This window comes from Lutra lutra, chromosome 7 (genome assembly GCF_902655055.1).
Source record: "Lutra lutra chromosome 7, mLutLut1.2, whole genome shotgun sequence".
Lineage (NCBI taxonomy): Eukaryota > Metazoa > Chordata > Mammalia > Carnivora > Mustelidae > Lutra > Lutra lutra.
The window spans coordinates 5,224,910-5,252,521 of NC_062284.1; the positions used below are offsets into that span (position 1 = coordinate 5,224,910).

At 48.8% G+C, this 27,612-nt stretch overlaps 2 protein-coding genes across 10 annotated transcripts in view; one reads left to right on the forward strand and one right to left on the reverse strand.

The window, feature by feature from the left end:
• The window catches only part of RCCD1 (RCC1 domain containing 1), a 31,077-nt gene extending 20,158 nt beyond the window's left edge, over positions 1–10,919 (forward strand). The window contains exons 10-12 of one of the 4 annotated variants that reach the window (XM_047736451.1): positions 381–586; positions 1,637–1,861; positions 4,165–4,208. The gene's annotated coding sequence lies outside the window, so the exon portion shown is untranslated. Of the gene's footprint in view, positions 1–380; positions 587–1,636; positions 1,862–4,164; positions 8,009–9,551 lie in introns of those variants that run through there. The other 3 variants (XM_047736445.1, XM_047736444.1, XM_047736443.1) reach the window with 3 other exon arrangements.
• Positions 4,232–26,041, reverse strand: PRC1 (protein regulator of cytokinesis 1). 6 transcript variants are annotated; one of them, XM_047736440.1, is made up of 15 exons: positions 25,901–26,041; positions 20,442–20,574; positions 19,890–20,012; positions 17,172–17,405; positions 16,925–17,095; positions 16,290–16,439; positions 15,434–15,581; positions 14,540–14,676; positions 12,641–12,736; positions 10,332–10,478; positions 10,029–10,139; positions 7,769–7,879; positions 7,140–7,239; positions 6,702–6,740; positions 4,232–5,182 (listed from the first exon to the last, which is right to left on the reverse strand). In XM_047736440.1, exons 1-14 carry the CDS (start codon positions 25,909–25,911, stop codon positions 6,724–6,726), a joined length of 1,689 nt encoding a protein of 562 aa, XP_047592396.1. In that variant the 5' UTR covers positions 25,912–26,041; the 3' UTR covers positions 4,232–5,182; positions 6,702–6,723. The 6 variants fall into 6 exon arrangements, with proteins under 6 accessions (XP_047592396.1, XP_047592395.1, XP_047592391.1 ...); XM_047736439.1 differs by having other exon boundaries at positions 6,702–6,743; XM_047736435.1 differs by having other exon boundaries at positions 7,063–7,239.
• Between the last annotated feature and the right edge of the window lie 1,571 nt (positions 26,042–27,612).

Genomic DNA, 27,612 nt, shown 5'->3' on the forward strand with positions numbered 1-27,612 from the left:
GAATCATTACCTGAGCCAGAGGCAACTGCTTAACCAACTGAGCCACCCAGGCACCCCATTCTGGAAGTTTTTATCATGAATTTTGTCAAATGCTTTTCTGCATCAATTGATAGGATCGTGTGGATTTTCTTCTTTGGTTTATCAATATGGTAGATTACAGTGATAGAATTTGAAAATTATACTGTTTGCATACCGTGGAATTCACCGTGTTAAGCTACACAACCGAGTGGTTTTTAGTACATTTGCAATGTTGTGCAACAGCCATCGCCACAATCTAGTCTCAGGACATTCTCCTAAGGCCCCAAAGCAACCACGGCCCATTACCGCTAGCCCCTGGATCACCGCTGCCCATTCCTATTTCTATAATTTGCCTATTCTAGATGTTTCACATAAATGGGATCATACAACGTACGGCTTTCCGTGTCGGGGTTCTTTGACTTAGCACAGCATTTTCAAGATTCGTCTCTGTTGTCGCGTGTGTTCCTACCACGGCTGCACAGTGTTGTGTGGATAGACTTCGTTTATCCTTTCGTCAGCTGATGAACAGTTGAATGATTTCTGCTTTTTTGCTGTTATGAATAATGTGGTAAGCAGTCATATATGTATTTGTGTGTGGACATGTTCCAATCGGGTATTAGTACCTGGGAGTGAGGGTTGCCTGGGTAGCTCGGTTAAATGTCTGACTTCAGCTTGGGTTCTGATCTTGGGATCCCGAGTTCGAGACCTGCGTCCCTGCCTTTGCCCCTACTGAGGCTCGTGCTTGCTCGCTGTTGAATAACCCCCCCCCACACCCCGAGCAGGGAGCCTGATGCGGGGCTCGATCCCAGGACCCTGAGATCATGACCTGAGCCGAAGGCAGAGGCTTTCACCCACTGAGCCACCCAGGTGCCTCAGTATTTTCATTTTTGTTCAGTTCAAAATATCTGAATTTCACTTGAAACTTTCTCTTTTTTTAAAGATTGTATTTGGACATTTTCTGAAAGGGTTTTTGGCTGCTGTGGTTTAATTCCTTTATGGTCAGAGAACATTTTGATCACTTAAATTTTTTAAACATGTGGGATGCCTGGGTGGCTCTGGCGTCCGTCCAACTCTTGCTTTTGGGTCAGATCGTGACCTCATGGGTTGAGATCGAGCCCCGCTTTGGTCTCCACACTCAAGGGGGAGTCTGCTTGGGGATTCTCCCTGTGCCCCTCTGTGCACACAGGCTCTTAGAAGTCATCCTTAAATTTTTTTTAAAAAATGTGCTAGTTTATGACCCAGAATGTGGCCTATTTTGGTGACTATTCCATATGCACTTTACAAAAGAACATGCCCCCCCCCCTTTTGTTTCTTTTGCTGTTGCTGGGTGGCGGTCTGCAATCAGGCCCGGCTGGTTATTGGTGGGATTAGTTTCTTCTAGAGCCTTCACTATTTTTTATCTGGTAGATTTGTCCATTTTTCCCTTTCAGTTCTGTCGGGTTTTGCTTTGTGCATGTTGAAGCTGTTTTAGGTGCATAAACATTGAGAACTGGGATGTCACTGAAAATGGTGTAGAACTCCCAGGCTCTGCCTTTCACAAGAGCAGCTAATGAACTGGCAGAAACTGGCAGAGTCCTCCTTTTTTTTTTTTTTTTTAAAGATTTTATTTATTTGATAGAGACGCAGTGAGAGAGAGAACACAAGCAGAGAGAGGGAGAAGCAGGCTTCCCACCCGGCAGAGAGCCTGATGTGGGGCTCGATCCCAGGACCCTGGGATCATGAGCTGAAGACAGACACTTAATGACTGAGCCACCCAGGTACCCCATGGCAGAGTCCACTTTTGAGAGCTCCAGAAATCGTCAAAACCTTCCAGCGACCAGAGGGAGAAGCTGATGCTTTGCGGGTGGGTAAGCGCGCTGACACCTTACCTCGCCGGCCCGCCACACCTGACGCGGGGGCCGGTAATGAGGACAAGAGCTCGCATTTTTGGTGCATGCTTGTGGCACCAGAGGGAGAAATAAAGTCCTTTTCAAAGAACTGTGACTGGATTTCGACCTCTGGCGTTTCCCTGAAAGACCAGTGTAAGAGCTGGCCTTCGCTTTGCCAGAGTCCGTGTTTCCAAGGCTCGGTGGCTCAGGCCGAAAGTATTTAAAGACACGAGAATCGGCCGCAGCAGCTTGGACGAGGGCCGATAGCTGGGACAGACAACAGACATGCCAAAAAGCCTGGGAAGAGGGAAGCTGGGGAAGGAAGTATGTAGGTGAAGGCCTCTTAAAGCTCCCCGGTGTACTGAGAACCTGAGAAAGCTCAGTCCGCACCTAGGGCTGGCGTAGACATTCAGAAAAGCCTGAGAAAACCTCGAGCTTTCACTCTGGCTGTCTCTAGGCTCCACGTGATCAAGCAGTAGAGAAGTCTCCAGAGCTGTCTCACGGCTAAGCCATGCAGGAGTGTGCCCGAACGGAGCCAATTTGCAAAGATGATCATTTTCCCTCTTTAGTAATCTGTGCGCTCCTCATGGCGCTCGAACTCACGAGATCCGGAGTCGCGCCTCCTCCCACTGAGCCGCCCGGCGCCGCCCCTTTCTAATAAGTGAGTTTAGCAAGCAGGGTCCGGGGCGGTGTAGAGAGCTCAGCCGCGGCCCCGCAGGCAGGCAACAGCCAGGAACTGGGATTCTAAAATATCAGTCGCCTCGACAAATATGAAACACTTAGGAATATATCTGACAAAGATGTGGAAGATCTGTAAGTATGAGCTAGAAAATCCGTGAGAGAAAACCTAAGGAAATGGCGAGAGATGTCCGTTCTCCCTAAATTGATCTGTAGATTCAATAATCAATTTTTTTGTAGAAACTGACAAGCTGATTCTGAAATTCATATGAAAATGCAAAGGACCTTTGCACTTTGGACAGCCAAAGTGACTTTTTTTTTTTAAGATTTTATTTATTTATTAGACGGAGATCACAAGCAGGCAGAGAGGCAGGCAGAGAGAGAGGGGGAAGCAGGCTCCCCGCTGAGCAGAGAGCCCGATGTGGGGCTCGATCCCAGGACCCTGGGATCATGACCTGAGCTGAAGGCAGAGGCTTAACCCACTGAGCCACCCAGGCGCCCCCAAAGCGACTTTTAAAGAAGGTCTAACCCGGGGGCCGGCGCAGTAGGTAGAGGGTGCGGCTCCTGATCTCAGTCATGAGTTCAAGCCCCACGTGGGGTGTGGAGCCTACTTACATGCTAAAAATGGAAAAAACAACAAAAAAGTAAAATCAGAAAGCTAATACCACTTGATTTCAAGAATTAATATTAAGTCTTTAGTAATCAGGACAGATGGATGCACTGAGTTTTGACCGCAGCACAGGGGCAATGCGGTAGAGAAGGGAAAGGCTTTTCAGCTCCTGTTGCTAGACAACTTGACATCTGTGGGTGGTCGTACTTGGAGCCACGCACATGAGCGCAGACAGCCGAAATGGATCGCACACATAAACGCAAAACCTATAATTTTAAACTTCTAGAAAACCACCACCTCTTGGGTTGGGTAACGATTTCTTACAATTTCAACACACATACAATCTAAAGAAAAATGGGACGTCATCAAAGTTAACCATCTGTTCTTCAGAAACACCGTTAAAAGAATGGAGAGAGAAGCCACAGACTGGGAGATAGTCACAAAACCTAGAATAACAGGGGGCACCTGGGTGGCTCAGTGGGTTAAAGCCTCTGCCTTTAGCTCAGGTCAAGATCCCAGGGTCCTGGGATCGAGCCCCACATCGGCTTCTCTGCTCCGCGGGAAGCCTGCTTCCTCCTCTCTCTCTGCCTGTCTCTCTGCCTACTTGTGATCTCTGTCTGTCAAATAAATAAATAAAATCTTTAAAAAAAAAAAAAAAACCTAGAATAACAGGACTTGCTTGATTGGGGCAATATCAAAACTTATCCAAGTGTACACTTCAAATATGTGTGTATTTTCTAATCAAAATAAAGGCTGTTAAAAAACCAAAAGGCCAGGCAGCCTCCCCCTATACAAGCTAATCCTGTTAAGGACCGACAACAGTGCAGCCAGAAATTTCCGAATAGGGCTTCAGCCCCTTTATATATCAAGAGTTGGACTTTTGGTCTCACACTTTTCTCAAAATAAAAAGTATTTTTTATTTAGAAATAAATGCATAAAAGGATATAAAAATCACACTCCTGACTAAAAATTTCTTGTATGTTCTTTTAGTCTTTTCTGTTTTCCACAGACCAAACTGACCAAAAAGTGATTTGAGAAAAAAACAACCACCACCATGTATCTTTTTGAAAGGTAAGTATACACATTAATTTATTTTTAAGAATATATTTGTATTTTTAAAAACAGGACATGTATACGTTTAAGCAGCATGGCTGACACAGACCAAACCCATGCTGGTAAGCTTTCGAGAACCATTGTGTGTGCAGACAGTAGTGCTGGCACAGGCAGGCAGAGGAAGAATAAATAGTGCTTGGGGGAGAGCAGTAGTGATCGCCAGGGTACGTGAAGATGCAGACACTGTAGCAGGAACAACTCCCCAGTACTGACATGTGCAAAGTTCCCGATCTCCGGGACAGAGACGGCCCAGCCCAGCACCACAGCCTGCCAACTGCAGGGGACAGATGAACGCGGGCACCTCAACCCGGAGAAAACTAAAGAAGTGGAGTTCAGGTAAGCATGCGTGTCCGTACACACGTCTCCACACGTAGGCCATTGTACCATATAACAGAATTCTACACCATTTAACAAAGGAGCCCCAGCCTCCTTGTCCAACAAGATGTCCATCTCTAATTATAAGGGTACAGGCCAGTAGTACTTCGTGCCCCACGCCCCAAGGATGGGCACGATGGTAAAACACAATAAGCCCTTGGTCGGGCTTCAGCAATAGAATTACGGGGCAGAGAAAGCAATTAGGTTCCATCTGCTAAAATTTGCACTTACCGCTATGAACTAAGATTGAATGTATTTCTTGGGTCAAAACAACATCAAGTTTTTGAAGACCCACTGAACCCTCTGGTGGGTTTTCATCTGTAACAATCACTTCTGTCAGTCAGGCCCAGGGTAGTGGAACCTAAACTCAAGAAAAACCCAGGCCCCCCCACATAATCAGGTCTAGTCTAGGCACAGGAAGCTATAGCGGCTGACTGATCAGGGCTTCTCAGGACTGGATGTTGGTCGAATTGAGGATTCGAGAAGCAGCATCAGATTTGGAAGCCTTTGAAAGTTCTCGCTGTTGAAAAATAAATAATGTCAGTGGCAGTGCGGCCCCTCTCCGGCACACATCCCCCCGTCCTGGGAAGCACGGGTACAGGACTCTCTGAAACCGAGGTCCCTCGCCAGCACAGGCTGTGTTAGGGACGTAAGACGAAAGCCTGAGCACCGTGCTATTAGCCGTAGATAAGCATGTGCCGTGGACCCTGGACCCCTCTCCTGAGCCAGTACATTCCGCCAGAACCTCCCAGCACAGAAATCCCTTACGCTCCACGAAGTACTCTGAGTCGTCTAGCTAGGCAGGCAACAACCTTTGGTCTTTGAGCCCTTTATAAAGCTCGGGGCCAGACCCTCTATCTACCAATCCCTGGGGCCGAGGGCCTTGGAACCTGCTGGTGATTTGATCTCCTGCTGGAGCACATGGAACAGAAGAGGGTAAAGCATGAACGAGCCCCGAGAGAGAGGTTAGGAGAGGTTAGTCTACCGGCTTGGGTGCCGCCTGCGGGAGGGCATGAGCCACAGCAACCCAAACCAGACGACCCTCCCACCCGTGGCCTTGCCATAAAGAGCAGGTGCACCCAAGTGGGTGCCGCGGGAGCAAGCAGGCCCCTCTGTGCAGCAGGCGGCTCGCCGGAGCCACATGCAGTGATGTCATTTGAAAAAAGCACCATAATATGAAGCTAGTTCCAGTGTTCCAGACCAGCTCTAGCCTTGGGCCACTGCCCCCTTCCCTGCCACTGCAGCACCGAGAGCGGCACCCCTGGCTGTGTGCCAGCGTGTCCCCCACCCCCCCCCCCCCCGCCCCGCGTGAGGAGCAGCCTCCCCTCCCCCCAGGAAGACACTGAGGGAAGAGAGAACACGTGCTGTTAAGGACGCTGCAGTTAAGGGTTAGTGAAGACGGAGTAGGTTACTAGGAACAAAGAGTGTCTGAAAAATCGCTTTTCAACGCCACACGATGCTTTAGCAGCTTGATGTGGTAGGAACAGGCAGAGGCTAGGAAAGGAGCACTGGCTAGCTCGTGGCAGAAAGTTGGCAGGTGAGCCCGAAAGGGTTAGTAAGGCCTATACTCCAGAACGTAATCAGCACACAGGCCAAGAACCTCCCGACGCGCAGCACACAGCTGGGGCTCCCCTCCCCGCGCGATGGGGCCTCTGTTCTCTCCAGCACACTGGAGGCCTCTGAGGTCACAACTGGGGAGGGTGAAGGTCTTCGGGTGTGAAACACAGTGATTTAAAAAAAAAAAAATTTGCCTGACTTTAGGTAGGGCTGAGAATCCAATTCAAGTCTGAACAGGTGTTGTTAATCAGCAGGTTAGGCTGCTGGAGGATTGAAGTCAGAAAGTAGTTTTGATTTCCGCATTAGGAACTCCTGCTTCCTTTGTTTAAAAAAGGAGCGGGGGGGGGGGCGGGGGGTGCTCTACGAGTCCAGCTGAGATGATCAGTTAGTGGAGCTCCGTGCCCAGACGGGAGTTAAGCGAGCAGATGTGACAGGTGAGTTTGGAAAATGGCCACGGGACATGCAGGGGTTGCCATACAGACCTGAAGCCCAACAGCGGAGCTGTCAGAGAGGGGCGGATCCTTCTAAGAACAAAGAATTGAGACAATTACCAAGAACTCCACCAAGAGAGCACCAGGGCAGTGATCAGAAGGGTCACCTCCCGCAGCCAGGGACTGGTATTTCTTAAGCAGGAGGATCGAGGTTAAATGTCACGTTGCCGCTGCCACTTTCCTTCTTCTCTATCCCTTAAACCACCCGACCCTGTGCCACGGTCAAGGCAGGAAAGGGATTCTCAGCCTCCAAAGAACTGTCCTAATTATCTGGGTGCCCTTGGGAAGGAACCCACTCTGCCCCAACTGTGTGCTCCCCAGAGACTGGCAGATATCAGAAAAGGTGAATTACCGCAAACTCAGAATAGGTGCTGGCAACGGAATTAATGCTGAAGTTGCGCTGGAGGGGGGCCGAGGCGGGGTACCCACCGCTCAGGATGCTGCCATTGAGCTCCAGGTTCTCCTTGTCGGCTCCATGCCTCCCAGCACGGGGGGTTTTTTTCCCCGAACAAGTGGAAGTGATGACCGGCTGCAGAGGAGAGAGAGGTCTGGGCATCATGCTAAGGAGGGACACACACACACACACAGGTGGCCAAAGGCTAGTAACGTCTCTGGATTATTCATGACTCTACTTGTGGTTTTAAAAGCTGCAGGAATTCTTAATGATGTGCAGAGGACCTGTCTCGAGCCTGTCTGTAAAATACTTGAAAGACACATTTAGCACATCTTCTCCACCTCTCCTTACGTGACTGTCCCTGACCGTCTCGCAATCCAGGGTGGCTGGACTGGAACCCACGCACAGGGACCTCACTCAGCAGCACCTGAAGCCCAAGGTATGAACTGAGCCCCCAGAATCCTATCCCAGTGACTCCCATGATCCTACTGGGGTTCAGAATGACCATTCTCTCTCTCACGTTCGACGGATAAGCTAGCTTACTCTCAGCATCTCAAGGGAAACTGAGTCCAGGGATCTTAGAACGTGGCACAAGCCGGCGGGGCGTCCGGGTAAGCGGGCTGGGGCCGTGGTGGTGATGCCCTTGTGCGCACAGCATACTGACCTTGCTGCCAGAAGGTGGAAGCCGAGACACGGGGGAACGGTAGACTGTCCCCCCAAAGACAGGCCGAATGCTGCTGTTGGCCGTAGCATTGGACATGGTGGTCGTGTTCAGCTACGGAGAAGAATGGGAGAAGAGAACACTTCGAACACACTCAGTAGCCTGCCCGGCACCACAGAGGAAGGAACAGAGGAAAAAGTCCAAGATGGGTTTCCATGGCTCAGAGCTTTGAGGAGACCTGTGGTAAGTGTTCAAAGTCGATTTCTATCCAGATTTAACTATAAAATGGCAGAGCCATTTTGCTTCTAAACCTATCAGATATTTACACAAGAGGAAGGAAAGCAGAGCCATGCAAAGGCCTGTGTACAAACGCAGCCGCTTCACAGCAGCCCAAACCCCACCAACAAGCCTAACGTCCACCCCCAGGCACATAAGCGAATCGCGGTCCAGTTGTGCAGTCGATACTGGTCCCCGTTAAAAAGGACTGACCTGTTACCTGTGCAGCAACACGGATGAATCTCACATGAAAGAAGCCAGACCGGAAAGGCATACGTACTATATAACCACACGCATATAGCGTGTTAGAAAATGCGAACTTGTGACACCTGGACGGCTCAGTGGGTTAAGCATCTGCCTTCGGCTTGGGTCATGATCCCAGGGTGCTGGGATCAAACCCCGCATTGGGCTCCCTGCTCAGTGGGGAGCCTGCTTCCCCCTCTCTCTCTACCTGCCTCTCTGCCTACTTGTGATCTGTCAAATAAATAAAAATAATAAAAATCTTAAAAGAAAAAAAGCAAACTAGTCAGTGGTGATAGCAAGGCTGTGGCTGCCAAGGGCTTGACAGTGGTGATGGTTTCATGGGGTATACGTATGTCAAAACTTATGAAAGTATACACTTTATCTGCGAATTTGACTCAGTAAAATTAAAACAAAACAAACCCTCTAGGTAGGGGCACCCGGGCGGCTCAGTCAACTGAGCATCTGACTCCGATTATGGTCATGATCTCAGGGTCGTGGGACTGAGTTCTGGGCTGGGCTCTGCGCTGGATCCTGCTTGAGATTCTCTCCCTCTCCCACTGCCCCTCCCCACCCTCCTCGAGCACAGGCATGCACTCGCTTTAAGATAATAAATCTTAAAAATCAAATCTTTAAAAACTATGTAAAAATAGGGAGCTAGTTTAATAAATGATAGCCTGGCAAGAGGACAGAAGGTACAGCTAACAGGAAGCATGTATTTGAAGAATGTCTGACGCTATGAAAAAATCACAAGCAATAAACCCAGTAGGGTGAGGGAGAGACCCGAATTATATGAGCTCTCTATTTTGTAAAAATACATTTCTTAAAAAAGATTTTTATTTATTTGACAGAGATCACAAGTAGGTAGAGAGGCAGGCAGAGAGAGAGAGAGAGAGGGAAGCAGGCTCCCCCACTGAGCAGAGCCCAACACGGGCTCGATCCCAGGAAACTGAGATCATGACCCGAGCTGAAGGCAGGGGCTTAACCCACTGACTTAACCCACCCAGGTGCCCCATAAAAATACATTATTTAAAAGCCTTTTTGGGGCGCCTGGGTGGCTCAGTGGTTGAGCGGCTGCCTTCAGCTCATGATCCCGGGATGGAGCCCCGCATCGGGCTCCCTGCTCAGAGGGAAGCCTGTTCTCCCTCTCCCGCTGTGTCTCTGTCAAACAAATAAAAACGCTTTATAAACTTTTTTAAAATTAGGAAAAACACCAAATATTCTCTTGGGAGTTTTTGCAGGTGACTTTTTCTTCTTTCTCTTACGTAAGCTCTGCCATCAACATGGGGTTTGAACTCCCGGCCTGGGATCAAGAGTCACGTGTTCTACCGACGGAGCCAGCCGGGCGCCCCTGCAGATGATTCTTAAACTATCGTATGTTGTAAAATACGCGCTGAGAAGTAAAGTTCTACTTCCTTTATCAAAGACAAGGTCACATTCCTCCCTGACTTCTGCTCCAGCGATGGAAGAATACAGGATATTCCATTTACTAAACTTGCGGTCCGGGGTCCCCAAGTTTAACCCACCCAAGACCTCAACAACAGGCTCACATCTGAACTGCCCAGGCCGTGACTGTCGTTAGCAGTTGCTACCGGGGTAAGGGTTGTCTTCCGTTCATACGTTTAGAGGAACCTAACCTGGAAGGCCCAAGAAACCCTTCCCCCTCTGTGGGGCAGGAGGCCAGAGGTGGCCAAGAGCCGTGGCCTTAAGAGCCCCATAAGGGCGGTTCGCAGAGCCCCGCGCTCACCTTACGCACTTTGCCGGGCGTGTTGGGGGCCAGTCCCCGCCGCTTGCTGGGGGTGCGGGGAGCACTGCCGTACAGCATCTCGGTCTCCGTCTGCTTCTTGTTCTTGAGTTGCTGTGTGAAAGTCAGAAGCAACAGCCATAAATCTCAGGACGGGAAGAGGCCTGAGATGGGACAGAAGCAGGGCCAGAAGTGGAGTGTCCAGCCTCGTACCCAGGGCCACCCCTCCAGCCGCCACCACCCCGCCCCCGGCAGAGACCCTGGGCTGCTCACAGCCCCGTCCTCGTCCCCACTGCGCTCGCTCACTCTTTCCTGCTTGGCCCGCTCCTTCTCCAGGCGGTGCGCCTCCCACTGCTCCGACACGTACTCCATGAACTTCTGCCCGTTCACCACAAACGCCTTCGAGTGCTCCCGTTCCCACGTTTCTATCCGTGCCTTCAACTCCTCTTCCAGCTGGGATCGTAGACAAGGACACACTGATTACCACTAATTTTTGGTGAAGCCCGCGTGGAATGATTCCCCCAAAGGAGGACCCCGCCCTAGAGCACCGGGAGCCGAACGTCAAGTCGCTGGACCCACGAGGGTACAGGTCAGAGTGACCAGAGAGCACAGCCTAGGGATGGTTTATTCTTAACACACAGGAAGGGGGGAGAAGGCAAGAACCCAGAGTCTAACTAGGGTTTTGGTGCCTAAAGCTGGACGCAGCAACATGAAGTGGGCAGAGCGGGTTGAGAGCGCAGCCTCGGGGTTCACGGCCGGATCTACTTCTCAGTGGCTGTGAAAAGGTGGGCGAGTTATTGAAGCTCTCAGGGTGTCTCCTCATCTATAAAAATCGAAATGATCCTAACGTCCTAAGGAGGTGGTGACAACGAATGATTAATGGAAAGCACTTTGCAACAGTATCCAGCACTTAACGCAACAATACTAACAATTACTTCTACTAAAATAGATAACGGGGGCGCCTGGGTGGCTCTGCCTTCAGCTCGGGCCATGGTCCCAGGGTCCTGGGATGGAGCCCTGCGTGGGGCTCTCTGCTCAGCGGGGAGCCTGCTTCCCCCCTCTTTCTGCCTCTCTCCCTACTTGTGATCTCTCTGTCAAATAATAAGATCTTTAAAAAAATAGTACAAACTATTTATACAAAAAAAAAAAAAAAGTTATAAGGTAGACAACAGTAGGGGCGCCTGTGTGGCTCAGTTGGACGTCAGCCTACGCCTTGGGTCATGCTCTCCGGGTCCTGGGACTGGGCCCTGTGCTGGGGTCTCTGCTCAGCAAGAAGGAAGCTGCTTCCTGCCTTCCCCTGCCCCACCGCCCTGTACTCTCTAATACATGAATAAAATCTTAAAACAAAACCAAAAAAAGGCCCAGTAAGGAAGCCCACAGCACTTTCTCAAAAGCCTGCCTTATAAGCCAAACTGCATCCTCCCAAATTCACGTTTGAGTCCTAACTCCCAGTGCCACAGAATGTGGCTTTATTCGGACATATAGGTAATGAAGTGAAAGTGACGTCACTGGGGGGCGTGAGGTCATTCTGACGGCTCCTAACCCAACATTCACTGGTGGCTTTGTTAGGAGAAAATGTGGACACAGATACAGAAGGGAGGCCAGGTGAAGGTTCAGGGAGAAGGCAAGTCATCCACAAGTCAAAGAGATAGGGTTCGGAAGAAACCAGCCCTGGGGCGCCTGGGTGGCTCAGTGGGTTAAGCCTCTGCGTTCAGCTCAGGTCATGGTCTCAGGGTCCTGGGATCGAGCCCCACATCGGGCTTCCTGCTCAGTGGGGAGCCTGCTTCCTCCTCTCTCTGCCTGCCTCTCTTTCTGCTTGTGATCTCTGTCAAATAAATAAAATCTTAAAAAAAGAAAAGAAACCAGCCCTGCTGATACTTTGATCTCAGACTTCTAGCCTCCAGATTGTGAAAAAATTCTGTTGTTGAAGCCCCACAGTCGATGGCACTTTGCTATGGTAGCTCAAGAAAGTTACGAAACCGGGGTGCCTGGGTGGCTCAGTGGGTTAAGCCTCTGCCTTTGGCTCAGGTCATGATCTCAGGGTCCTGGGATCGAGTCCCACATCGGGCTCTCTGCTTGGCAGGGAGCCTGCTTTCTCCTCTCTCTCTCTCTGCCTGCCTTTCTACCTGCTTGTGATCTCTCTCTGTCAAATAAATAAATAAAATCTTAAAAAAAAAAAAAAAAAAAAAAGGGGGCGCCTGGGTGGCTCAGTGGGTTGAGCTGCTGCCTTCGGCTCAGGTCATGATCTCAGGGTCCTGGGATCGAGTCCCGCATCGGGCTCTCTGCTCAGCAGGGAGCCTGCTTCCCTCTCTCTCTCTGCCTGCCTCTCTGTCTGCTTGTGATCTCTCTCTGTCAAATAAATAAATAAAATCTTTAAAAAAAAAAAAAAAAAAAAAAAACACAAGAAAAAATAATACTTAAAAAAAAAAAAAAAAAAAGTTACGAAATCTTGATATTCAGATGCTTCCACCAGGAAGGCTTGGCATATACCTGCCATCCTTGCCTAAGCCTTGGAAGAGAGGACAGTTCTGGGGCAAGACCATTCAAAGCAGAGGATTTACAAACAGTAAGGTGTTCTGTAGCCAAGCACCAAAAACTGTTCGTGGCGACGTTACCTTGGGGAGTGTTTTTTGAAGCTTGGCTCGTTGCTTTTCTTCTTTTAGAAGATTTCCTCCACGGTTTGTAAATCGACTTGGATCTGAAGCTTTTCTCTGTGAAAAATACCTTTTAATTAGAGTAGGCCCTGAGATGATCACACCGGAAACTGCTGCTAAGATCCCTCGCTCTGATAAACTGATACATACTACAGAAACTGTCAGAGTTCTGCATTCCCAACCCACTGTCCGCAGTGAGAGGCGGTGATGTCCTGAGACAGGAGAGTGGGCTGTGAGCACCACAGGCATATGCGCCATCACCCACTGGTGTGTAGGAAAACTACGGTTTCCTTTCTAATCTAAGATGGAGGGTGCCTGGATGGCTCAGTGGGTTAAGCTCAGCTCAGTTCATAATCACAGGGTCCTGGATTGAGCCCAGCTCCCTCCGCCTCTGCCCCTGGCTTGTGCTCTCCCCCTTGCCCCCACTTCAAATAAATAAAATCTTTTTTTAGAAATAAAAAATAGGCTTTAATATGTAATGCACAATGTCACTGGCTCTCTTCCGTGGTTGATGTCAAAGACGACTTGTCACCTATAGGGAATGAGATATGTGGAGCGACAAGGGAGGGGTCTACACTCGGGAGGGCTTGGTGGTGGCATCCCTACTTGCCCACTCACTTCTAGCATGCTGACGATGCAGCTTAAATGTGTCCGGCTAAGAGGTTTATAATCTGGTTTTTTATGAAATTAACACTCACAAAATAGGCAACTTAAACATGTCAAGTGTTAGGCTTCTTTTCTGTGTTTCTGTTACTGTATCAGGTATACAGTATATCAGGGCAGTAATTTAAGCATGTAATTTGTATATATAAATTAGATTTATACACTCAAAAATTGGAGATCATCAGAAAATTTTAGAAATAATCTTGTCAGTTTGGGGGCAAAGCTCGTAAAGAAACCATTTGCCTTCCAGACCACGTGACTGGTGACTGCCTGTAAACACTAGCTAAAGGGGATGGTAATTCGTTTCTTATTTTTCCTTAAATACTGGCATGTCAGTAAGGCTTACTTACCTGGCTCTTTACTGACACTTACTACCCTTCCTTTCTGCTTCCAACCACAAGTTACGGAGTAACAGAGGCCTGGGGCATCTGTTCTTAGGTCTGAGACCTCACACGGGGCTCTCCATTCGAGTCCTGTTTCCCTGCTGCAACCCTGAAGGAGTTGAGCTCAGATTCCCCCACAGCCCCTTTCAAGCTCTGAGAATGAGTCTCCGTGTGCCCTACATGTCTCGTCTGGCTCATCCAAGCCCCACGCCTGAGCTTGGAAAAGCTCTGAGGAAAGCTGTGAGTCAAGTCTGTCAGAAGAAAAGGAATTCAGACCATACAGACGTGCCCCGGTACCCAGGCAACTTTCTGAGAAGACAGCAACAGCTGGAACGGTAGCGAACAGTAACTGCCACCCCACATCCGTGCTCCCCGTCCTTGGTTCGGAGAACCCGAATCTGCAGCAGTGGCTCCCCCGGCCTCTCCAGCCCCGGGTGTGGCCTGCAAGCAGAGGGGCAGTGCCTGACGTGCAGCAGGGGGCGCTCCAGCGCTGCCTTGAACCTGAGGTCAGGTCTGCCCCTTAGTGGTGGGGAAGCCGGGGACACAGAGGACTGTGGAACAGCTGTGCCTGCCCTGTGTGTTCTAGCCCGGACTTCTTTTTGCAGGAATTCGACCTCACCGAGGGCAGTAATTCCGCTCTCCTCTGTTCCCGCATGTGAGCTGGGCACACACAGCTGGGTCAGCAGCAACTCAGGACTTAGTGCTGAAGCCCGGGTGTCAGACCCCTGGCCAAGAGCGGAGTGGACGCTGACCCTGCACACGGCGGGCGGGAACGCTCGACTGCACTCTAGGGGAACAGAAGCTAGGGCCGTACCTCAAAGTCCAAGAAAAGTCTCCAGCTTTCTTCCCACTTCTGGACGCCTTCGAAGAGTTCCTTGTGAAGCTCATAGTAGTTTCTTAAGCGCACGATCTCAGCATCGTGCAGCTGGAGCAGATTTTCCGTGTAGTCCTCTGTAAGACCCAGGCCCCGCAGTTTTTAAAAACGCCTCTAGTGTTTAGAATCCCCACGTACTAACCCCCACCCCCTTCCTCCTAAAATGAAATCAGATTTCTTCCTTACAGTAAAAGTGACACATGAATAAGTGTACGCTGTGGATGACAGAGCCAGCTCTGTCACACGCTCAGTCTGCAGGGAGTGAGGGGCTAGGGTGTGGGGCACAATGACGAAGATTCTCAAAGCTGTGTCACCTCTTGCCCTGTTCTCGGTTTCCCTCACCGTCTTCCTGTCCATCCTGCTCACAGAAAATGTCTAAAAACCTACTACAATCTCATCTTTATGCTCAGTTCAGTTCAGGCTAGGGCTCCGCCGAGCTCTCGGGGATGCACTCCATGGGCTCAAACGTGGGCTCTGAGGTTTACCTGCCCTGCGCCTCAGGGTTAAGTTGCTGAACATTTACGTGCCCTCGTGTCCTCATCTCCTGAGGTGAGGATTAAGTGAGGCGGTGGTGTCAGGAGTCTGACACTGCACCTGGCACGGGGTGAGCTCCTGACAGACCTGAGCCTCACAACGACAGGCTACGGTGACTTACTACTTCGGAAATCAAGGCCCCCTTATTTCCTAGCGGCATCTGCAAATGTTAATTACACAGGAATGGCAGTTAACGCTACGTGGCTTGAAAAGGCAGCGGAGGAAATATGTGCTGGTGAATGTCTGCCCTCGTAAAAGACAAGTGAGGACGTCACAGGAAACTGCCGCTGGTGTACGAACCCGCGTAGTAAGGGGCAAAAGCCTGTCTCTGCTCCTGGCTGTAGAAACACTGGTCCCAGTACTGAGCCAGCTCCACTCGAATTGCCTCAATCACTTTCTTCATGTTTTGCATCTTCAGTTCCTCCAACCGATCCACTTCCAACTGCAGCTGTGACAGAGAGACTCGGTAAAGGTGCTTGCCATTGTGTACTTTCATGCAGGAATACAGAAGTTCAAAGGTCCCCCAACCCCCCACCCTGCTAAAATAAAATTACAACACCAAGCCACAGGGGTCAGTCAACACTTTTTTTGAGAAAGAGAGAGAGAGAGAGAACCCACACATATAATAGCAGACAGGGAGAGGATCCCAAGCAGGCTCCAAGCTGGGTGTGGGGCTTGATCCCACAACCCTGAGATCATGACCTGAGCCAAAATCAACAGCTGAACACCCGAGCCACTGAGCCACCCAGGTGCCTCAATCAACACTTTTTATAACACTGTTATCACAGGAGCCAGAAACCTAAGAAAAGTACACAGAGGACAGAAGACAAGCAGGCTACAGCCACCCCTGTCTAATGCCTGCCTTAAAACCAGGTTCGCAGAGCACCTGGGTGGCTCAGATGGTTTAGTGTCAGCCTTCAGCTCAGGTCACGATCCCCGGGATCCCCTGGGATCGAGCCCTGCATCAGGCTCCCTACTCAGTAGGGAGCCTGCTTCTCCCTCTCCCCGGCCCCACTCATGTTCTGCACACGTGCTCACTCTCTCTCAAATCTTTAAAACAAAACAAAAAACAGGCTCACTCGAGGCAGACGGTGTTGAAGACAATATACCTGACACTGGTAGAGACTGCCGACCCAGTGCCCATTGGATTTCTTACCGCTTTCCTGACCTTGACCTTTGACCCAGTCATAACTGTGGCCACAGCTTCTCTCTCTTCCGCAGGTATCTGCAACCTGTCCCAGAGCTCTCGGATCTGAGCTCGCAGACCCTCACACACTGCTTCGTTTTGTGATTTTCGCATTTCCAGCTGTAGCAAGGAGAGCCAATGGTTATGGCAAAGACAGCAGCACAAAGAAGGCCACCCCTGTGGCTTCCTGCAAAGAAATGTCTGGACCCACACGGAGAAGCAGCACTTTTACTAGATTGTGAAGAAGTGTGGTTTCATGACTTCTGGACACAAACTGTATGGCTGCCATTATGGTAGGATCTCAAACCCCAAGAATTAGAATTCAGATTTTTAATTTAAAAAATTAAATACGAAGCTAATTCACATGACTAATAGTATTTCATCCAAAATTTCAATTTCATTCTTAGAGCCACAAATAAGTGTTTTGTTAAAAAAAGAAAAAAGAAAAAAAGACAACCCCCCCCAAGGTTATATATCATTCACTGTCTCTACCCTCCCTTTCTTTTAACTTACACAGACTTATTTAAGACTTAAGGAAAAAAACTGCCATTTTTTTCAAATCTCTGGACACTAGAGAACCAGGCGGTACCGTGAGCAGTTATTACCTGCCGAAGCAGCTTCTGTAGTGTCGCAATATTCTCCAGAGACAAACAAAAGGCGTCTTCATCTTCACACACCACATCCCTTTCAAAGCTCGTGTCTGGGGTGTGATCTAATTCCTCCATACACAGGACGATCTGTCTCTTTATGTTGACGAACTCCTCACGTCTAGACGCCTACGAAATAAAATGATTACAAGTACCTACGAGAAAGTCAAACTGACTTGCAGGAAGTGTGAATGCCAGCACTTACCTTCGTTTCCCTCAGCGTGGCCACGTGTTGTCTGAACTGGCTCAGCTCTTCTAAGCTGGGAACTGAGGAGCTGTCGACGTCATAGTGCGGCATGCAGAGAATTTCACACAGCTCTTGATCTTGTTCTTGAAGTAGTTTCAGTTCCTGTTTTCGCTCCTTTTTCTGTTTTCGCATCAGTTCTACCTGAGTGCGCAAATCCTTTTCTAGCTGCAAGATGGTCGTCTCTCCTTCTTCCTGCAGGAGACAGTGTACCATTGTGAGAAGGTTCCACGTGGATCTCTTCAAATGAAGAGAAGGACAATGGAAGAGGGCTAGGGTGAGAGGCCTTTTTTTTTTGTTTTTTTTTTTTTAAGATTTATTTATTTGAGGGACGCCTGGGTGGCTCAGTTGGTTGGGCAGCTGCCTTCGGCTCAGGTCATGATCCCAGCGTCCTGGGATCGAGTCCCGCATCGGGGTCCTTGCTCATCAGGGAGCCTGCTTCTCCCTCTGCCTCTGCCTGCCATTCTGCCTGCCTGTGCTTGCTCTCTCTCCCTCTCTCTCTCTGACAAATAAATAAATAAAATCTTAAAAAAAAAAAAAAGATTTATTTATTTGAGACAGAAAGAATGAGAAAGAGCATGCGCACATGTGAAGGGCAGAGGGAGAAGCAGACTCCCCACTGAGCAGGGAGCCTGATATGGGACTCAATCCCAGGACTCTGGGATCATCACCTGAGCCAAAGGCAGACGCTTGACCAACTGAGCCACCCAGATACCCCTTTGGATGACAGACTTTTAGCTAAACTTACAAATAAGTCAACTCATGGCCAACAAAATATGGCACCAAGAGGGTTCCCTAAGAAAGGTCTTGAATAAGGAAAGGTACCAGGACACTCTTGTAAGAGGTGAAAAGTGGTTGGAAATCTTGCGTTGAGTTAGCTACCGAAGAGTAAATCTAGTTCAAGACATAACGCTCATCCTAATAATCCCAAGAACATCACCTAACCGATAAAAATCAATAGTCTTTGCTCTACTCCAACATATTAAGAGGAAAAGTGGCAGGTATAGGACTTAAAAATTTACACGATTTTATTCAACATTGGTGAATAAAGACTATCATGTAATCTGAGGAAGATCTATCACTGTGTATCTAACTTCTTACCTAATTTCACACTGAAAATTTAAAAAAATTAAAAAAAAAAAAAAAAAAAAAACCACACTAAAGAAATTATTTGTCGGCATGCCTGGGTGGCTCAGTAGGTTAAAGCCTCTGCCTTCGGTCTCAGGTCGTGGTCCCAGCACCCTGGGATCAAGCCCCGCATCGGGCTCTCTGCTCAGTGGGGAGCCTGCTTTCTCCTCTCTCTCTCTCTGCCTGCCTCTCTGCCTACTTGTGATCTCTGTCAAATAAATAAATAAAAATATTTTAAAAAAAACACTATTTGTCTAAAATCAATGATATAGGGACGCCTGGGTGGCTCAGTCATTAAGCATCTGCCTTTGGCTCAGGTCGTGCTCCCAGGGTCTTGGGATCGAGCCCCGCATTTGGCTCCCTGTTTAGCAGGAAGCCTGGTTCTCCCTCTCCCACTCCCCCTGCTTGTGTTCCCTCTCTCGCTGAGTCTCTGTCAAATAAATATATAAAATCTTTAAAAATAAATAAAATCAACAATATATATGCCATTTCTGTAGATTCCAGGAAATTCCACTAATGTCATGATCTGTCTGATTGCTCTTGGCTACCAGGTATGAATTATCCTTAACCCTTTAAAGGCGGTCTCTTGGGGATGTCTGTGGGGCTCAGTCGGTTAAGCATCTGCCTTCAGCTCAGGTCATGATCCAAGGTCCTGGGATTGAGCCCCGCATCGGGCTCCCTGCTCAGCGCGGAGTCTGCTTCTCTGTCTTCCTCTGCCCCAGCCCCCCTTGTGTTTTCTCTCTCAAATAAATAAAATCTTTTGAAAGAAAGGAAGAAGGGAAAAGAAAAGGAAGAAACTCTCTCCTAGAGACCCACGTATTTCTTGCTGTAACAGAGAGAGGGACCCCGGAATCTCACCGCACCGTGTGCTGCCCCTGCACTCACAGCCATTCCAACCACCTCCCCAAGCTCCACGCTGGTTTTCATTTTTATGATCCCAACACTATTTCTACTGGTTCTCCCCAGGGACACCTTTTGGACCCCTATCCTGTTACTCATTTCATCCTTGCTGGGCTCCTGCTTGGCCCGCAGCAAACCCCGCAGGCCCTCGGCCTGACTCTGCCGCCCGGACACCCCGGCCCTTGAGACCTCTCTCCCCCAGCCAAGTTCTGGCTGGTCCTCGGCACACAGCTGCGGGGTATGAGCAACACCACAAAGGCAGGTCTTTTTGTAACTTTCCCTTGTATCACTAGTCACTTTTGCTTCCTGGGTAGTGTTTTTCATTTGCTTTCAGAGAAAGAATAGCATCATGCATCCATACCTACCTTTAAAAAAAAAAAAAAAAAAAAAAAGGAAGTTCTATGCCCTACAATGATAGCAAGAGGAAGCTGGTTTGGATGGAAGGATGTTCGCACTTACCAGCTCTTCCACCTCGCAACAGGGCAACTCTTTACATAAGTGGAAGTTGCTGGAACAAACTGACTAGGTGGTAAATTCTCCCCACTTTCTATAGCCAAGATTCTACAAGGAAATCTTCCACTGGAGCCCCAAGTCAGAGTCCTTCCTCAGTCTCTGACCCAGCAGGAGCCCCCAAAGGCCCCCGCCATGTACCTGGAATGGCTCAACATGTAACTCGCTGCACAGCGTATTCAGCTCTTTTTGACAGATGGAAATGCTTTTGATGAGCCTTTCCTTCAGGCTTTCCTCTTCGGCAATCATCATATCCAGGAGGTCCTACAAGAGAGAAAGAAGTCCCATAAAAGGTTGGGGTCAATGGGAAAAAAAACCCCAAACCAATAACACCAAAACCTTCATAATTACAAATTCTTTTTCTAAAAGGATTTTATTTATTTATTTGACAGAGATCACAAGTAGGCAGAGCAGCAGACAGAGAGGGGGAAGCAGGCTCCCTGCTGAGCAGAGAGCCTGATGTGGGGCTCGATCCCAGGACCCTGAGATCATGACCTGAGCCAAAGGCAGAGGCTTTAACCCACTGAGCCACCCAGGCGCCCCATAAGTACAAATTCATAAGAAAGGACTTAAATAGAAACAAAACCAGGAAGAGCCTGTGACGTCCCAGTGTCACTTCCCCAGTTCTCGCGAAGGGACACCAGTCTCCGCACTGCTGTCCCACTGCAAACAGACCAGTACGACTCAGCTCACCTTGATGTGCTTCTTCACAACCTCAGTTCGTTGTAACCGCTGGTCCTCTGGAATCCCAATCAATTCCCAGATTTCCCGCAGGTGATTCAGAGCTTTCTGGAGACATACTATCGACTCCTCTGCCAGCACCTCACTGAAAAGCCAAAGAGAAGCCAGTAACATGAGCCACTGCCTCCAGACTAAAAGCAGTATTTACAAAAACTGAATAGACTAGTTTCTCAGTGGCCTCAGGCTAAAACAAAGCAAAAACCCGCATTCAGCTTTAACCTCTCTTCTCTAAAACACAACACTGGCAAAGCCAAATTCAGTATCGCCTTACACTGGGGAAATTCAATCTTCTTTTTTTTTTTTACATTAAAAAAAATGCTCATCCTAATAATCCTAAGAACATCACCTAACCAATGAAAACCAACAGTCCTCGCTCTACTCCAAGTCCTCGCTCCACGCCCAGCGTGGAACCCAAGGTGGGGCTTGAATCCATGACCCCCAGATCAACACCCGACCTGAGATCAAGAGTCAGACGCTTAACCAAGTGCACCACCCCGGTGTCCCGGAAATTCAGTCCTCTCAGTAATAGCCAGAACCAGGACTTTCATCAACAGTTCTACCTATGGCAGGACAACACAGAATTATAAAGAAAAACGGGGGCGCCTGGCTGGCTTAGTCAGCAAAACATAGGAGTCTTGAACTCAGGACTGTGAGTTCGAGCCCCACGCTGGGTGCAGAGACTACTTAAAAAGGAAAGATAAACCAGACAAAATGAACTGCCGCCAAACACAAGAGCCTGCTCCGGGAGAAGCTCTTGTGAAACGGCAACTCACTGCAGTCTGGTTGTTCTGAAGTTAGAGCCACTGACTTCGAGAAGGGCTCAGATTACACAAGACAAACATCAAGTGCCAGCGAGGACACAGGAAGACCAGGCCCTTCATACACTCCCGGCCCGGAGTGGAAGCTGGGACACCGCTGTGAAAACTGCCGCAGCACCTGCTGAAGCCGAGCCTCGCAGGTGCACTTCTACAGGCCGGGCCGGCAGAAACCAACACGTACCGGGTAAAGACACGCACAGGGAGGGTCAGAGCAGCGCTAGTCCTAGGGGCGTAAGAATAGAAACAACCCGATGTCCACCCACAGAGTAAACAGTCCGTTCCTACCAGGGAATAACATAGCAATGAACAGATATGATAATCACGTAGCAATGAACCACAAGGCTGGGTCTCAGAAACATCACGTGGACTACGCTAAATGAAGTCCAACGCCAAAACGCTACATCGTACAGGATTTCATTTTGTGAAATTCTAGAAAAAGTAAACTATAGTGAAAGGAAGCCTGGGATCAGAGCAGCAGATCCACTGCAAAAAGGCACAAGGAAACTTTTTTACAGTGACAGAATGGTCCCAGATCTTACGATGATCACCTAACTGTACACAACGACCAAAATTCAAACTGTTCATGTAAAATGAGTTAATTTTACTGTATGCAAATTGTACCTCAAATCTTAAAAAACAAAACAACAATAAAAAAAACCCAGGCGGTATGAGACCCCCTGGGTGGCTCAGTCGGTTGGGTGTCTGACATTTGATTTCAGGTAGGGTCATGATCTCAGAGTTGTGAGATCAAACCCTGCCTCAGGCTCAGGGTCTGCTTGAGATTCTCTCTCCTTCTGCTCCCCTCCCACTCATGCATGAGCGGTCTCTCTCTCTCTCTCTCTCTCGCCCTCAAATAAATAAATAAGTAAAATCTTTAAACGGCGGGGGGTAAAACAAAAATAATGTGGAAAAAAAAAAAGAAAAGTTAGGGAAGAAAAGGAAAACTGGTTGAACAAAACAAGCAAGTCAAGCAGCATTTATCACCATGTGATTCCGTTTATACAAAATTCAAACACAGGCAAAACCAAGGTATGCTTTGAGCAGTCAGGACGGTGGTCGGTGGTCACCATTGTCCTGGGCGGTGGTGACCGGGCAGGGATACAAGGAGCACTGGTTACACAGGTGTGTGCTGACTTTGTGAAAATTGATGAAGTTGGCACTTCCATTTATGCACATTTCTGTATGTTATTCTTCAATTACAAAAAGTTTATTTTAAAAAAATGCGTTATCTGATGCAAATTTAACTGGGCACCTTCTAATTTGTCTTTAAAAAGTTTACTTTAAAAAAGCTAACCAGGGGGGCACCTGGGTGGCTCAGAGGGTTAAGTCTCTGCCTTTGGCTCAGGTCATGATCTCAGGGTCTTGGGATCGAGCCCCACATTGGCATCTCTGCTCATAAGAGAGCCTGCTCCCCTGCCCTCACCTCCTCTCTGCCCACTTGTGATCTCTGTCAAATAAATAAATAAAATCTTAAAAAAAAAAAAAAAGGCTAACCATTAGTCTGCTTCACATAACATTTAAAAAGCAGAAATTGAAATGGGATTGGGAGGGAGACAAACCATAAGTCACTCTTAATCTCACAAAACAAACTGAGGGTTGCTGGGGGGAGGGGGGTTGAGAGAAGGGGGTGGGGTTATGGACATTGGGGAGGGTATGTGCTATGGTGAGTGCTGTGAAGTGTGTAAACCTGGCGATTCACAGACCTGGACCCTTGGGGATTTAACAGATCTCTGTTAAATAAATAAATAAAATCTTTAAAAAAAAAAAAAAGTCTAGCAGTTTCTCAGTTGAACAGTTACCATATAACCCAGAAATTCAGTTCCGTAGGTATTGACCCAAGAGACATGAAAACATGTCCATGCAAAACTCATATACTTTTTTTTTTTTTTTTTTTTTTTAATTTGAGAGAAAGAGAGATCACAAGTAGGCAGAGAGGCAGGCAGAGAGAGACGGGGAAGCAGGCTCCCTGCCCGAAAGACTGACCTCTAATGGGTATGGGCTTTTCAACGAGATAAAAATGTTCTAAAACTGACTGTAGTGATAACCTCATGACTCCGTGAATGTACTAAAACCCATCAGACTGTATGCTACACGAAAGGTTAGAAATCACTTTAAAGACCATCTGAGATCTTTTCCAGTCCAGTGACTTAGTTTCAAGAGATTGGGAAGACTGGATCTTTTTACAACCGTTTGCGTCCTTGGGAGGTATCCTTCTAAGTATCCTCAGCTTTCCAGTGATGTGTTAGGAGAATAAAAATCTCAAACTTGTACTTTTAGGGAAATTACCTGAATCTGTTTACAGGTGGTGTCTAATTGAACCAAGAGAATTATTATTCCCAGTGAATGCACTAAGGCATCTTATGATCATACTTTTTTGAAACATAAGTTATTCATTCAAAACTACTACTTGAATATTTATTATACACATGACACATTCTAAGTGTTGGAACTCAGCACTGAACAAAACTGATATCCCTGCCCTCTTGGGGTTTACATTCTAATAGTAAAAGAAAAGCAAATGTAAGCAAATCTTACATTAAATGGTAGTAAGTCCTCCCTGAGGTGATCTTTGAGCAAAGAGAGAGGTAAGGAATCAAGTCATGGCACATGTTGGGAAAGAGAGATCCAGGTAGAGGGAACAGCGAATGCCAATGCCTGAGATGGGACAGTCCCTGGTAGGTTCCTAAGAGAGCAAGGACTCTGGTATGACTGGTGCAGAGTACAGCAGGACGCCAGAGGCCTTCGTAAAACGCAGAGGCTTTTACTCTAAAATATGAAATCACCGGAGGATTTTGGCTCCTGTGTTGACAAGAAGTATCAGGAGAAAAAGGCAGAAGCAGGGAGACCAGTTAAGAGGCCAGGGGAACACAGCAAGAGACAACGGTGGTGACCTGGACCAGGGCGGTGGCATCAGAGCTGGGGAGGAGTGAGACTGTGGCTGTCTTTTGAAAATTAAGGCTAATGTCAGAAATGAGAGAAAGAGGGGACACAAGAATTAGTATGAATGTTGTGAAGGGTGGAACATTTTTCTAATTCTTTGAAAACAGTACTCAAGTGAGAAGGGTCTCTAGATTTGTAATTCCAAACGCCCGTTTTCCCAACAGGCCCAGTAAGATTTGTTAAAGTAATCAAATCCAAGAGATGGTTAACTTTTTCATTATAACAATTGTGTGCATACTGCTTTTAGTTAGTGGCCCCTCTGGCTCCTGGAAGCCAGCAGTCTGTTTGCTGTACAGACATTTGTTTTGGTTTTAATTGGCTCTGAGATCTACAAATCTCCTGTCATTTAGCTCTGTAAAAGTAATTTGGCTACATTAGTAAACATAGCTGTTTTTCAATGAAGTCACAAACCAAAAAACACTGCAGATTATGTGCCAGATTTTTTTAAAAAATGACAGCTTTACTGAAGTTTTTTCTTTCTTTTTCTCTTTTTTCCCCAAGATTTTATTTATTTATTTGACAGAGAGAGAGAGATCACAAGTAGGCAGAGGCAGGGAGAGAGAAAGGGGGAAGCAGGCTCTCCGCTGAGCAGAGAGCCCAGATATGGGGATCCATCCCAGGACCCTGAAATCATGACCTAAGCCGAAGGCAGAGGCCCAACCCACTGAGTCACCCAGGCGCCCCAACTGAAGTTATTTTAAAACCCTGGCTGTTTTTTCAAATGGTACCATGATTTGTACTCCATTCCCATTCTCCGGGAGGCAAGCACTTGAAAAGGAACGACGGGAATTAGTAATTATGGAAGGAAGAACTTTCTACAGCCACAGAGCAATCGGTCTGACCAATAACCACAAATAATGAATCATCACAGTGCCTCGCCCACCTCTTTCAGAAAGTAGCGTTAACGTTTTTATCGCTCTTTACCCAGGAGCCCTATGCCCTGGTATCATCCTTATTTTAGCACAAAGCTGACACCCCTCCCCTTTTGCTGCTGACATTCTGAGAGCAAAAGAAAGGTGGTTAATAAGCAAACCTTCCACTAAATGCCAGTAAGTGCTGTGCAGGGAAAATCGAGGGGGAGGGGACAAAGGGGAGAAGAGACAAGTGACATTCGGTGTGCGGACGAGGCTGGCCCCTACTTCAAGTCGGCGGCGCCCCCACCCCAGCAGGGCCGGGGGAATCGTGAAAAACACCGGAGAGGAATTCCTTAACGGCGCTCCTGAACTTGCAAGGAACCCGGCTCCCGACCGCGTCAGCTAAAACGTTAGCGCCGCAGCCCGGCCCCGCGGGAGACACGGAGAAACGGAACACCTGACGACCGTAAAGAGAAGCGCGAAACGCGACCACAGAAGACGCAGGACTTCGAACAGGCCGTGGGTGCCAAGAAGCAGCACCTGAGGCGAGCGGGCGGGGCTCGCGGACACCCGGCGCGTCCAGGCTTCTGGAGCCACGGGAGCCCGCGGCCGCCGGGGCCGGTGCGCAGCAGGCCTTGCCGCCCCCGCCCCGAGCCCCAGCTCAGCGCTCCCCAGCCCTGCCGGCCGCGCCCGGGCCTCACTCGGCGCGGCCTGCTGTGACACCCGCGCTCCGGGGACCCCGCGCCCGGGACGGGGGTCGCTCCCTCCCGCGGCCCCTCGACCCTTCCGCAGCCCGCACCTTCTCCTCATGGCGGACGCTCCAAGCAGCCGGCCTTCGAGGCCCCAGACCTCCTCCACGCGGGGCTGTGCGCAGCCAACCCCCGCAAAGACCGCTGTGTTCTTCCTGGCCGCCGCTCCGCGAGCCGTTAGGTCACCGCGGAATTTCAAACTGAGCCTGAAGGCGGAGCAGCCCCGCGATTGGCGCTCTGCCCCGTCGCTCCTCGAGAAGCCCCACCTCCTGGGGCGTGAGCCGCGAGCGCGCACTGCGTCGCTGCGCTTCGGGGCTCGGAGCCGGGGCGGGGTGGAGGGCCGCGCGCTGGGCGTGGGAAACGCTAGCCGGCCGACTGGCGGTGAGGTCGCCGTCTGCGCGTGCGCGGGGGAAAGCCGACTGAGCCTGGGGGGACGTCCCTCCCCGCCGCCCCGCCCCGTCACTGTTTGGATTCGAAGCTCTGGGCGCCGCCCGGGGGCCGCCGGGAAGGGGCGAGAACCGCAGCCATTCGGAGGGGCAGGAGCGGGCTCAGGGGAAAGCCTTCGCTTTAACCCGCTGCCCTCGCGGAGGCAGATGGCGAGCCCGGCACCTTCCTAGACAGCGATCCCATTTAATCCGCACGACAGCCCCGTTTGGTATTATCGCCATTTTACGCAGGAGAGAACCGGCTCTTAAAGGTTTAAGGGGCTTGCCCGGGTCACATGACTGGCACACAAATGCATATCACCTGGGCATGGTTCTTTCAAATTACAGGGGTTTGTAGTTGTATAAAAACTTTAAAACTCAAAATCGACATCAAAGCACTTTTGTATCCTTTTAGTGCTGAACATACGCTACATCCCCAAATGCTTATGTATAGCCTTGTTTTCCATTGATTCACAGTTGCATGATATTGTGGCTCGAGGTTATCTCATAATCTGTTTTGATACAAATGGACATTTAGAGTTTAAATTTTACAAATAAATGTCTTCATGAATAAATCTACATCTTGCATTATTTTCTTACATTTGATTCCTAGAAGAGTAGCTACTGAACGCTCTCCCTCCAGAAGGACTGAATTAATTTGCCCTTCCCACTAAGGAAGCCTTACCAGAAGCACACCCACCTCTCACCCTCAACTCCTCTTGAGTCTTACTGTCCTTTTAAATCTCTGCTAATTTCATAGGCAGAAAGTGTCATTCCCTTCTTTGATTTGCACTTGCTGGCTTCTAGCTGAAATTGCATTTTCCCTGAGTGTACTGGCCATCTATGACTTCTGTGACTCCTTTTCATTTGCCTTTTCCAGGAAGGAAAAGTAAAGGACGCTTGTTTGCTTCACCTGTTTCTCCCACTTTCAGAAAGACTTAACTGGAGCTTTTGACATCCTTTAACATGTCAGCAGCCCTCCAGACATTCCGCTGCTGATGGAGAGAAATGCAGACACTTTTGAAATTTACTTGCACTTTGTTGATTGACTTAAAAATTATTCAGAAAGCTTCAAAACCTTGTGATCTTCAGGCATGTTCCCAGGGCCAGCATCATAAGCACCCTGAGATAAGACAATTTCGCTATCATGTCCGTTGCACCGTGGTTCTGAAGCCAATGAAGTCACAGAGATACCCACTCAGAGCATATACTCAACATGTAAAACACTGTGTGGAGTGTAAGTAGGACCCTGTTACAGGATTGGACGGCATTGTTCTAGAACATAAGTGCAGTGTGTTGCCAAGGTCTGTTCCCTTGGTCACAGAATCGTTGTCTGT